A 13,146-nucleotide genomic window follows, 5' to 3' on the forward strand; every position below is an offset into this window, starting at 1 on the left:
CCGATCACCATAATTACTATTTCACATCAATACATATAAAAAAAATGTAGTAAGAAAATTATCATTTAATAGTTTATACCCCCCTGTATAACTTAGTTTTGGTGTTTAACTATTTATTCTTATCTTTACTATATCTACAAACTTACAACAACAAATTTGAAGAAAATTAAAGTTGCATAAGCAAATTTTCCTGTAGGGTTACTAGTTTTGGAGATAAAGCGCGGAACCATTTTTTCGATGTGGTGGCCACAGGATAAGGGTTGCGATTGACGACCGAAGATTAGTCAGAGACAAATAAAGTCCAATTTCATTGATAATTAAGGTTATTTTTCCTAGCGATGGATATTTTGAAAATGTTTCAATAATAATTTTATCGAGATTATCCCTTACAAACAAACTAGCAAACTCAATATCTTCTTAACATAATATATTTATAATATTATGTGTGAAGATTTATCTCAATTTGCCTGCCTTGTAAATCTTATAGTAAGTTTGTTAGAGGTTAGAAGGGCCTTGTAGGCGGGACAGACGTGCCGCTCATATTTGGAACCGCGCACCTTGTATGTTGATAAAGACAACACAATCACAAACAGATTGAAAACTATACATTACTCACAATGCATAAGCACCTATTTGTACATACTAAATTATGGAGCATAAGGGGTTGAGAGAGTCATGAGGTGGTATTATCCTACACTCTGGTCGAGAGTAAATATTGGTAAAAAGGCTGCGACACACGCTCTATTCTACAAATCAGAAACTTAATATCCTTACATTTTTAACCTCTTTTATTTATCTTTTATTTATGTGGTACGTTCGATCAGTTCTAAAGTTGAAACTTGGGATTCCGGTTCAAAAGAAAAATTTATGGTACAGTTTAAGATTATGGCGTACTTATTAAATTTGATTTTGCGAGTAATCTCGTAAAAGTAGAATATATCACGTTACTGGCTTTTCTTAATTGTAATTAGCCAACATCGTTACTTTTGATAAGATATATCTCCTCAACTATTTATTTCAGCAAAATACCTATTTAGAAACTTCTGTTTCATTTTTGACGTTGCCTTCTCTTCGATAAATAATAAAGGAGTTCGACACTCAATACGTGTCAAAAAACGTCCTAGTTAAGTCAACCTAATTCTACCTGAATTTAGAAAGACTGCGCCATAGATATAATTGTCAATTATAAATTATTATTCATTGTCAATGTCATTGTCAATTGTCCTATGTCATTTGTCAATTGCTTCAGTCTGAACTCCGAAGTAGTGTGTGTTGTTTGTTTTGATTTATCTGAAATTACGTACAAATAAAAAGTTTATTTACGTGTTAGCTGTTTATTAATTTTTATTTTTTCAAGATAAAAAATTATACCAAAAAATGGTAATTCCAACCTGTATCGAGTGTGGGAGTTTACCAAAGTATAAATGTCCCACATGTAGACAACCTTAGTAAGTATTAAAGAGTTAGTGTATTTAAAACTTTTATATATTAGTAACCGTTATATTATCATTTTATTATGGAGATATGTTATGTTTTACCCTGTTTGCTTTTACAGTTGTTCGGTAAATTGTTGCAAACGCCACAAAGAGTCGTCTTGTTCACCACCCAGCATTCCAGAGGAAACCCAAAAGGAGACCATCCCTAACTACGAATTTCCTACAGAAGACACAGTTCCAGTAGATAAACTTAAATTGCTTGGTAAATTACCTTGATTAGCAATTACATTTATATAGAAACTAAAAATTGAATGAAAGATTTCAATATTTTTTATAATTTACTAGCCTAATTAAATTCTTACCTCAAACTTTATATTCTAGTTTATTAGTCACTAGAGGTACATACCTCTTCACCACAATAAGGTTTCTCTCTACATAAATTAAAAAAAAGGCCCAATTGGTCTAGCTGTTCTTGCTTAACAGCCCATTTAGTAATTCATTTTTATTTATACATGTTTTTCTAATTCTTATTGTTTCAGAGGAATCAACGGATTTGAAAAAGTGTTTAGAAAATCCACATGTTAGAGAAATCTTAGAAGAGCTAGATAAAAGTCCTCAACCTGATATCTTAATGAAGAAATATATGCAGGAGCCTATATTTACTGAATTTGTTGATGCATGCCTTAATGTTGTTCAAAGGTGTGAGGACTAACTAAATTTAATTATCAATAAAAATTCTATTTTTAATCTAACAATTTTGTTTTATCAACCTAATTTCTATCCATTTCCTATCATCTATGGCATCTAATCCTGCAATTTATATTCAATCTTGGTACTTGTGTAATGCCACACAAAGATATAGTAGTTATTAACTATTTAAGATTATTGGAGACCCTACTCTGAAAATATGATCCCGTTACTACATGCAATTTATTAATATTGTGATTGATTTTACACCAATTTTTCTAAAATGTGTCTGTTTTTGAATGTTATATGAATGTTTATTGTATAAATAAAAGCATATAATATGTTTTTAGCAATGCTTACTTTTAGGTTTATATTCAATACTGTTCTGTTCAGTTTTCAATTCCTGTTTTTCAGATGGTTGTATATGACGCAAAATTTAGGATTGGGTTCTTTGAAACAGATAAATAGAATTTTGTTAGTTTGTGCTTTGAAATGTACATAACTTTAGCAGGGGTAGGTATAATGGATTGATATTTATGTGAAATCATTTGTATTAGTATTCAAGTAAAAGTAAGCAAAGCACATTTTGTAATCTATTAATAAGTAGATATATGATTTAATTTTTTCATTTTCGTCATTTCATTGAGATTCGTAGGCATGGTAGTTTAAGCAACTAATATTGGGTGCTACTTTAGCTTAAAATCTAAACCATAAAGATAGGTGAATAAAAAACTTAAGTAGGTACATAAAAAAAAAACATTCATTTTATTATTTGCCATGTATTACAATACCTAATAATACATCAAAAAGAATAGGATCATAATTATTATGGCTAAACGTTATTTAGGGCTGCTCTTAGTACATTTTCCAACTCTTCAGATTTCTTTTTTCTTTCATCAAGTTCTTTTTCAAGTTCTATTACGCTATTTTTATGTTTATTGCATTCAGATATACTTCTTTCTGCAGCTTGTATAGATTTTTCAACCATATTATAATCCTTATCTTCCAATTGTAGAAGTTCTATAGATTCATTCAATTTACGACGTTTCGCTTTTATGTAATAATCCAAATTATCTTCATATTCAACAGTCTTATGTTTTAAGGAAGTTATAATGTCAATATCATATAACCAGTTTACATTATGGTAGTCATCCATAACTGTTTTATCATAAATGACGTACCGATTTTCAAAATTTTTTAGTATGTTTATTTTATCATATACAATTATATTGACAATATCAACTACATTATATTGTTCAAAAAAGTCTATAAATTGATCACATGGTATATTATTATCATGGAACTCTTGCGGTAAAAGCGACACAACATTACAATTTACCGACTCTGGTTTCTGAAACCAACCTATCTGATTACAGTACTGACGAACTTGATCCTGCATGTTAAGAACGCTTTTTGGAGACTGTGTAGAAGTTGGAACACACAGTTTTAAGTTATTCATAATATTTTTTACAGCATTTATATTATCAGTATGTTTTACATTACTAGGAATAAATTCATATGGCTTAGGATATGGCGATGTGCTATCTAAATAATCTTTAAATTCCACAGGAAATGATGGATAATTGAATAGATCCTCATCTGTAATGATATTGATCAATTTATCAACAGCAATATTATAATATTGTACTAGCATTTGAATGTCATTCATTACATCTTGTGTTCGAGTATCAGTAGCTGTCTTTAATCTATGCCAAATTTCATTTCCCAGACATCTTTGACAAATAGATTTCAAGGAATCAATTTCAAGTGGTGGCGGTTTTGGGCATCTTTTAGCTAACCACTTAAGTGCACTTTTTGTATAAACGTCTAGAGAATTTGCTACATTTGCTGAATCAATTACAAATATCCTAAAATCTGATATAATATTAGTCTTGACATATGTGGTTAATTTAATTTGAAGATCATTTTGAAATATCGTATTATTTATTTGTGTCGTTATAATAGCAATAGGTACCATATGGTAGGGGTATTTTTGATTTAAAATATTTTCTACACCCTTTATATCATATACATCATTACACATGTAAAATATGATTCCATTGGTGCCTTCAAGAGCATCTCCAGTATTGTGCGGATTATCTTGATTTATTAAAGTTATAGATGTAGCAAAGTCCATTAAATTGTTCCATGTCTGTTTTTCTGTGTGTATATAATTTTCCATTGTTTCACTTCCCTTTAGTTCAAATGCATCAAGTAACCACTTTTGTATGTTTACTTTTTTACAAAACCATTTAGATGCACCAGGCGACACGATTGTAGTTTTCCAGAAAAAGCATTTATCATAGGGATAATTGATGTATTTCATACGTTTTAAAAGTGGGGATCTAATTATGTCAACAATATTGAAGGGCTGTGGTGGAGGAATTTCTCTTAATTCCCCACTAAATATATATCCCCTGTGGAAAGCATTCATTTGAGCCAACGCCACCTTTTCAGACAGCCTTCTTAAAGACTTGGCTTCTTGCAGTGGTGTCTTATCAGTTAACCAAACTGGCGTATCTTCAAGAAGACGTCGTCTTTTAAAATTACGAATTATTTGTTTTCTCCAAATATGAAACCATTTCTTCATAACTTTCTTAGTCCAGAAAATTTCAGCTCTTAGTTCAGCATTACATGTTTCCTCTATCAGTTCAGAGAGTATTTCATCAGTAATTTTCTTTGCATCTGCAACAAGATTTTTAAATTTTTCCATTTCCTCTTTTAGAAGACTTTCAACGGATTCTGTACTTATTTCTTGTAAAAGCTCTTCATGAACTTCTCGAGACTCTTTCTCTACCTTTTCCTTAAAAATCTTTTCTTGTTCTAAAGCTTTTCTTTTTAATTCTGTTTGGTGTTCTTCTTCTAGTTTTTTTCTAAGTTCCTCCTGCTTCGTTTGTTCCTCTTTTTTACGCATTTCTTCAATTTTTTTAAGCTCTTCTTGTTTACGCCTTGTTTCTTCTTGTTTACGCCTTGCTTCTTCTTGTTTACGTATCTCTTCTTCCCGTCTTAATTCGTCCTGTTTTCTCTCTGACTCTTTTCGTTTTTCTTCCTCAATTCGTATTTTCTCCTGTTCCTTGCGCACTTCTTCCTGTATTTGTTTTTCAATCAATTGTTGTTGCATTTGATCTGCGTTTTGGCTGCTTGAATCATTATCATGAAACTCATAAATGTCATTTGCCTGTGTTGTCTTTGGTTTGTTAAATATATTTTCAGCTACCGTTTTACTTTGAAAAACAGAAAATGTTTTGTTTTGAGTACTGAATGGATCATTTGCCTGTTTAAATAAAGTCCCTGGAGATAACTTTACGGTGTCACCGTTTGATACTGAAGTAGGTTTATCAAGTCCTTTTGAAAAAATATTTGTATCATTGGTTGAATTTGCGAAAGTCCGAAATACATTTGATGGATCACTTGACTTATTTTCGGCTATAGTCTTGGCAAATATATTGGTATTTGCGTCTGCAGGTTTGCTGAATAATCTGGAACTCTGCGTGTTTGCAAAAATGTTTCTGTTTGGTAGATCATCTCTCTTAGCAAAAACGTTAGTGTTAGCATTGGCAAACAGATTCTTGCTTAATGTTTTACCTTCGCTTTCTTGGGGCAATGCAGGTTGAGAAAACACTGAACCTCCTAATGGTTTTTTAAAAACAGTATCATTTTGATTAGATTTAAAGATATTTTGTGGAGTTGCTTTATGTACCGTTTCAAAACCTTTATTATTATTATTAGGCACAAAACTGGTACTACATACATTTTTATTAATGGAAGACAAAAATAAGTTTGATTTACTAGCTGTCTCGGTGTTCTGTGGCTCAGAAAACCTAAATGCGCTTTTAACATTATTGTCAATTAGTTTTTCTGGCGATGCCTTGATTACTTCTGGCAATTCGATAGGAATACCTGGTTGAAAAGAATACGTTTTTTCGCCATTAGTTTTATTAGTTGGAACGAAAACAGACGGTTTTGGTGACTCGGATTTGGTAGAAATACTTTTTTTATTTTCTAATTCTTTATCGATAATGAACACACCTTTTCCACTTTTATTGTTATTAAGCCTTTGTAATTCCATTCTTAAAGATGTTATATCTTTATTACTATCATTTCTAGTGTTGTAACCAAGATCCTCAGCTATCAATGAGGATTCTTTTAATCTGCCATCTGGATTAAAACTAGTATGTAAGGCGTGATTTTTATAATCGTATTTTGGTAAGGTACTGCCAGATATAATTTCTGCTACGGATTTTTGTTGCTTCGATTCAATAAGATTGAGAGCTCTAGCTATAGGATAAGGATCACTATCTTCAATGAATTGGTTGCGGTCTAAAATTAAAGTGAGTTCAAAGTCATTTTTTGAGAAACGTAAGCCGTAATGATTAACAAAAGACTTCATACTGTCAATTGATTCAAACGCAAGGGAATTCATCAGATCATTGGCGGGATATTTTGAACCTCCTCTTGGTGCATATGCTTTGACTATTCTAGCCAGAGCTCGGGCTCTTACATCATTGAAATAACGCAAAAGTACACATGCTTGAAGGTAAGTTGCTTCATCGCGAACTAGGCGGAAAAAACGTACGTAATTATTGTTGTCTAGCGCTGTAAACACCTTCACGGCGAAAATTATAGGTTCTGATTTTTGTATCTCATTGGGTAGTTGTTTAATCTGAAATAAAAAAAAGACAATTACAGATCAACAGAAATGATAATTAACAAGAAAAAAGTATAAACAATTTATAGCGAATGTACTTTTACTCGTACAATATCCTATTACAATTCCTAATAAAATTTAACAATATAATAACTGTTATGGTCGATTCGTACCTCCCACCAAAAATTAGCATCACCAAGATTAAGTAGTGCTATATATCCCCTAAACTCTGCTTCTCTTGGTTTTTGCTCTGGACTAACATCAGAATACATGTGCTTCAGAGTTTGCAGACATTTGGTTAGATTGTCTGTGTTCAACTTTTGATCAAATTGCGTGTGTTCAAGATCCGCCAAACGGGCCGCACAGTGAGCATGGAATCTTGCACACATTTCTACGAGATGTATTGTATCTGGAAAATAAAATATATTAAGCTAGTTTTTTAATATAATCTAATATCTAAATAGAGTGCCAATAAACACGATGTACATATGGTATACATAATGATGAGAAGAATATGATATTTGTTTCTTATTTTGGAAATTTTATTCTCGAATTGAATGCTAATGAATATTCATATATTGAGCAAAACATGTTTGTTAGAATTACCTGCACAACACAGAGCCTGCTGTGTTATATCTTTACGAATGCCTCTCAGTCTATCCCACATGAAATGAAACCAATCAGCAAGGCCCACCTGTGAACAGAAAAATAAAAGAAAAGAATACAAATAGTATATGTAGTTAAACATTTAAGTCAAATTAATGGAATTTAAACACATATTAATTCCACTAAATTCAAAATAGTTTACCTGTCGTGTAGTATCAGCAATTTCGTGTAATAAATAGGCACAAGTCCGCATTAGCACTGAAGCAGGTCGCAATTCATAGCACATTGGTATCTCCTGGTCAGCTGAACTCCTACTGTATTGTTTGACTGCTCGCCAAGGCTCCAACAGCCCATCAGAATCTGCTATTGTTTCTAGTGTCATCACCTGCAAGGATGAATAAATTTATAGGTATTAGGTGAATTATCCCGATGTGATTATTACTAAAATATCCTAAAAGAAACTCTAACTACTTAATGTTACTAAGCTTTGTGTTGTAACTTATATTACTGTTGATATTGATGTATCGTTTAAAAATTTGTAATTGTATTTATTTTGTGATGACAAACCTGGTGTTCAGCTTGTCTGTGCAACAATTCCTTCTCTGGACACATGTCAGGACATGTCCCGATAGTAGCACCACCCGCTTTAACCCTTGAGCCAGCACCACCCCAAGATCTGAGTATTCTGTACCAATAAAATACAAAATTTTACTTTCTTTTAAAACATAATTTATAAAAATACTTATGTATATTTATGCAGAATGATTAAAGAAAACAACAAATAAAAGAACAAGAAAAATAACAGCATTCTACACTTCTTCCTACATTAACTATCAGTCTTACAAATTCCATACTCCTCCATTCACCATTTCATAGAGGAAAGGATTCCTAAGTTTTTGCTTCACATAATTCAATACAAAAGACAAATAATCATGAACAAGTGTATGCAAGTGTTTATGGGCGGTGGTGACCACTTAATATGATAATTAAAAAACAACAAAACAAGTAACCCACCTGTCCCGAGCATCTAATATCCTCCATTTTTCATCAGGTGTTAGAGATACTTTAGACCGTAGTTGATGAATCTCCAACGCTGCTTCTGTAGTACTCAAAGTGGTTTGTGCAGTTACAATCACTGGTGACTCTCTGCCACTCACTGGGGGTGGCCTGAAATTACGATTTGTTAATAAATTACTACACTAAAACACAAAATTCCTGACCAATTATATTATAGTCTACCTAACTTACACACAATATTATATACCAAATGTTTTTTATATTATAGAACTTAAGTCTTAATTTTCAATATACATAAGAATTATTCTTCTAGTTGATGGGAGAAGACATATATTTAACATTTTACAAAAATCTATTCATGTTTCTATATGTTTTATGTGCTATGGGCCAGGCACCAAGAAATAACTGCATATACACCAGCAATCAATTAATTTTGGTCCAGCTGAATAAGAATGTACATGTAGAATAAATTTTTATTTCCATATGAATAACCAATGTTGAATAATGAGGCTTATCCTACTAATATTATAAATGCGAAAGTGTGTAAGGATGTGTGTGTGTTTGTTGCTCTTTCACGCAAAATCTACTGAACCGATTGCAATGAAATTTGGTACGTAGACAGCTAGACAACTGGAATAACATATAGGGAACTTTTTATTCCGATATTCCTATGGGATACGGACTTACGCGTGTGTAACCGCAGGGCGCAGCTAGTTGTCTAGAGTTGTCTAGACGTCTCTTACCACATAGATATGTTATATATAACATTTCTCGTCTGCTCTGTATCACTCTTTAACTTTGAAAATTTTTTAAATAATAGAAAAAATTTTATCATGATAGGGTATTAGAACCCGCATTATTTGGTCAAGCCATATTTGTAAAGCAATTCAATGCTATAAAACTGAAATTTCAACTCTTAAACTCTCTTGATTAAGACTCTTACATAGTACAAGATTATGACCATCCCTATTGTGTTACAAGGATAATTAGTTTAGCAGGAATTGTCCAAATTTGTTTGCATAATGTCAGGTCAAACACTTGAACTTAAATGCCCAATGATTTTTCTCACAATAATCAAATAACTTACTGCACTGGTGTAGGTTTAATTTGTTTCTCATCTTTTTTTCTTATAAAAGGTTGTTTTTTGAGTCGAGTCACTTTACTTGGTGCATCAATTTCCATGGCTGAAATAAATAAATAGTTGGATCATTTGTGGAAGCGAGTATTATATTAAAACATATTTATCTTTACTTATAAAGCAACATAAATCACTTGACAAAGACTTGTTAATGCACAAATTTAATAACATATCACTATTTTTCAATTTGAAAATTGAAAACAAAAGTACATTTCCTGTTCTTCAAACATTACAAAAATTTAATTAAACCGAAATGAAAAATAAACTTCATTTATAAACCTAACCTTTTTGCCTTGGTATTCTGTATGTGGAAATTCCTCCCATGGCAGATAATTCCTCTTCTACATCAGAATCTGGTACCCAATCAGGATCATCCTCCTTCTTGCTTCTTCTTCTACTACAATCAACATAAACAACTCTTCTTATCATAATTAAATAACTTGTATGCTAATTACATACACAATCTTTGCAAAATGCTAAGTTTGTGGGGTTAAGTTTCAGTCTACCCTCACTATACAATTATTAAATATTTTATTATTATTATTAGTAACCAATACAAACAGTGTTATAAAAATTGTTGACTAAATTATGCTTACGTTCGTGCTTTAGTCCGAGTGACGTCAAACATGAAGCCATCATAGGCACCTGCATTTAATAATGCTCTCTGAATTGAGCTTGGCTGTTCATATTCTACCACACACATTTGTTTTTTGGGAAGAAGTCTTATCCTATGCACTCGACCAAACTTACTAAAGTGTTTTTTGGCTGCAGATGTGTCAAATAAGCCTTCAGGTACATTGGAACACCTTGAAATGTAAGTACATAGGTAAATAATGTACACATTTTTTGTTTCTGAATAATCTTAAATAGGTTGTAGACTTACGTAACTGATGGTTTCTTGTCATCGTCTTTATTTATTGTTTCTTCTGATTTATTATTAGTATTCGAAGATATATCCTGCTCCATGTTTACCAAATTATTTCAATGTCGTTCTAACCTTATTCATAAACAATTTTAAATAAGTTATACATGTGACATACAATTACGATGCCTAATGGTATTTATAATACAAAATATCTAAATAATCCCGTTTTCTAACAATAAGTATGAGAAAATATTTTTAAAAATTACGCTTCATTTACAAAATAAAATCCGTTGTCTGTCAAAGCCCAAAGCGTTGTCAATCACTTGTCAATTTCTGGTTTTATCTATGGTGTATCCCATAGATTATACACTGTACATGGGTATATCCTGAGAAATTTTGAAAGAATAGAAAAAATTTGATCACGAGGCAGGATTCGAACCTGCGTATCTTGCCTAACCGTAGCAACGCCTAGCCTCTCGGCCACCCGTGATCCTGCCACAGTAATCGAATTTCTTCTACTCTTTCGGTTTCATGTGCCTAAGGGGCACCCCGCGCCATCTATTGAGATGATTAAGAACCATCACAACCAATACGAAACATTATTTCAATGATTACAATATTGTATCGATGGAACGCGGCCTTTGTTAAATTTAATTTTTATGAAACCACACACATGGCACATGAAACCGAAAGAGTAGAAGAAATTCGATTACTGTGGCAGGATCACGGGTGGCCGAGAGGCTAGGCGTTGCTACGGTTAGGCAAGATACGCAGGTTCGAATCCTGCCTCGTGATCAAATTTTTTCTATTCTTTCAAAATTTCTCATTTATAAAGCATTCAATGCTATAAAACTAAAAATTAAATGGGTATATCCTGTGCCATTTACCACAGACTCCGTAGGAATAATTATTATATTATTATAATATCTGTGCAGGTTGTGGTTATTAAAATCTATAAAATATTTCAGTGCCTCTACTATACATTTCAGTGCCATGAACTCACTCACACACTCACTTGCTATTATTTATCACTATTTTATTTGGGGGCATCACTTACAGAATCTATTAAAATTTTGAAAGATTAAATCCATTTGAAGAAACAACATCGAAACTCAGCATATTTATTATTATTACTTTCTTTTGTCATTTCAAAAATAAGTTGGTGGCATGATTGGTGGCACTCTTTTCAGGAAGCAGTGTGTCAAATTTTAGATAGGTTTTGATTTTTGATCTTTTACAAAAATTTCTGACTATCAAATATTAGCCTAATTCAAATCTAGTTATTTCTCTACATTTTCCGGTTGCTTTCATTCTACCATAATTTATGTTTCACAAGTTATCTGCACTGGTGTAGGTATTATTTAGATAGGTACACAAAAAGTTCTTAATCAGAACAACCCCGAAATTATCTACCTCATAGGTAAGGGAACAATCAAAAGTCAGCAGTAAATGCAAAGTAATGCTACGCGTTTTAACACTGTCGCATGAGTTTAGAGAGCTATGGTGCCTCACAAAGTAATATACTATCACATAAAACATAATACTATACTAGATATACTACGTAGTATATGTTTTCTAACTCTAACCTTAGATTTGTATAGCGCCGCAAGATTGCTAATCGGAATTAACTTTAAAGTGTACAAGAAAACGTTTTGTGTTTTTGCATAATTTTGAATTTTGTATATTTGTATTGATTATTTAAACCACTTTCAATTGCATCATCCTATAAATTTTCTAAGTCTGAGTCAGGAATAATAGGTACGCTAAGTTTGTTTATTTATCGAATAAATACATATATTATGTTATGATATTATGAAGGTAAATAAGCAGTGGTGGCTCAGTGGTGAGAACCTCGGACTTTAAAATCGTTAAGTCGGGGTTCGAGACCGGGCGAGCGTGCAGGAAATAAATGAATTTTCAATTTATCTGCACATGTGGATAACATCACCACTGCTTAAAACGGTGAAGGAAAACATCGTGAGGAAACCGGCATGTCCAAGAATCGAAAGTTCGACGACATATTGTGACATCTGCCAACCCGCACTTGGCCAGCGTGGTGGATTATAGCCTAAACCCTCATAGGAGGTCTGTGTCCCAGCAGTGGGAACACATATGGGCTGATGATGATGAAATAAGAGCTCAAAATGAAAAAGTTTTGGTATTCCTGCTCAGAATATTTTTATATTATTTTGTTATTTAGAAGTGAACATTATAATTATCTCTCATAAAAGCTGTGTTGATTCGATACCCCAACTTAAATATAAACAACAATTCGCAAAACTCCTATGTTAGGTCCATGTATCGAATATCAAGAGAAACGCTGAAATTATTTGGACGATGGAGGAGCCCGAAATTTATATTCAAAAGAGTTCAAATTCCTTGTTGTTCTCTTGTTGTCCAATTGTGATCGCTTTATTTTTATACAAGCTTTCCGCCCGCAGCTTCTCCCGCGTTGAATTCGGTTATATCCCGCGACATGGTAAGGAGTAGCCTATGGTCTTTCCCAAGGTCTGAACCTAAAACTGAATCTTCTAAAAAGCATGGTAGGTCCTTTCCCAAGTTGAGCTCCATCTTCATACCAAATTTCATCAAAATCTATTTTACAATAACGAACTTTCATAAAAACTTTCATCCCATATTTCAACCTCTTCTACCCTTTATTCGCGATAAAAAGTAGCCTATGTATCCTTTCTTGGGTATTCATATATCAGTGGTTTAGGCGTGATTAAGTAACAGACAGACAAAGTTA

At 32.5% G+C, this 13,146-nt stretch overlaps 2 protein-coding genes across 2 annotated transcripts; one reads left to right on the forward strand and one right to left on the reverse strand.

Moving 5' to 3' along the window:
- Positions 1-1,234: 1,234 nt before the first annotated feature.
- Positions 1,235-2,185, forward strand: LOC119830669 (zinc finger HIT domain-containing protein 3). Its single transcript, XM_038353745.1, has 3 exons — positions 1,235-1,448; positions 1,556-1,698; positions 1,976-2,185. The coding sequence occupies exons 1-3, from the start codon at positions 1,378-1,380 to the stop codon at positions 2,146-2,148; spliced, it is 387 nt and encodes a 128-aa protein (XP_038209673.1). The 5' UTR covers positions 1,235-1,377; the 3' UTR covers positions 2,149-2,185.
- Positions 2,186-2,888: 703 nt separating this feature from the next.
- LOC119830668 (protein xmas-2-like) lies at positions 2,889-10,708 on the reverse strand. The gene is made up of 10 exons (XM_038353744.1): positions 10,416-10,708; positions 10,129-10,338; positions 9,817-9,929; positions 9,482-9,578; positions 8,392-8,544; positions 7,945-8,062; positions 7,580-7,762; positions 7,378-7,465; positions 6,945-7,180; positions 2,889-6,786 (listed from the first exon to the last, which is right to left on the reverse strand). Exons 1-10 carry the CDS (start codon positions 10,496-10,498, stop codon positions 2,956-2,958), a joined length of 5,112 nt encoding a protein of 1,703 aa, XP_038209672.1. The 5' UTR covers positions 10,499-10,708; the 3' UTR covers positions 2,889-2,955.
- Between the last annotated feature and the right edge of the window lie 2,438 nt (positions 10,709-13,146).

Source organism: Zerene cesonia, chromosome 12 (genome assembly GCF_012273895.1).
Source record: "Zerene cesonia ecotype Mississippi chromosome 12, Zerene_cesonia_1.1, whole genome shotgun sequence".
NCBI lineage: Eukaryota > Metazoa > Arthropoda > Insecta > Lepidoptera > Pieridae > Zerene > Zerene cesonia.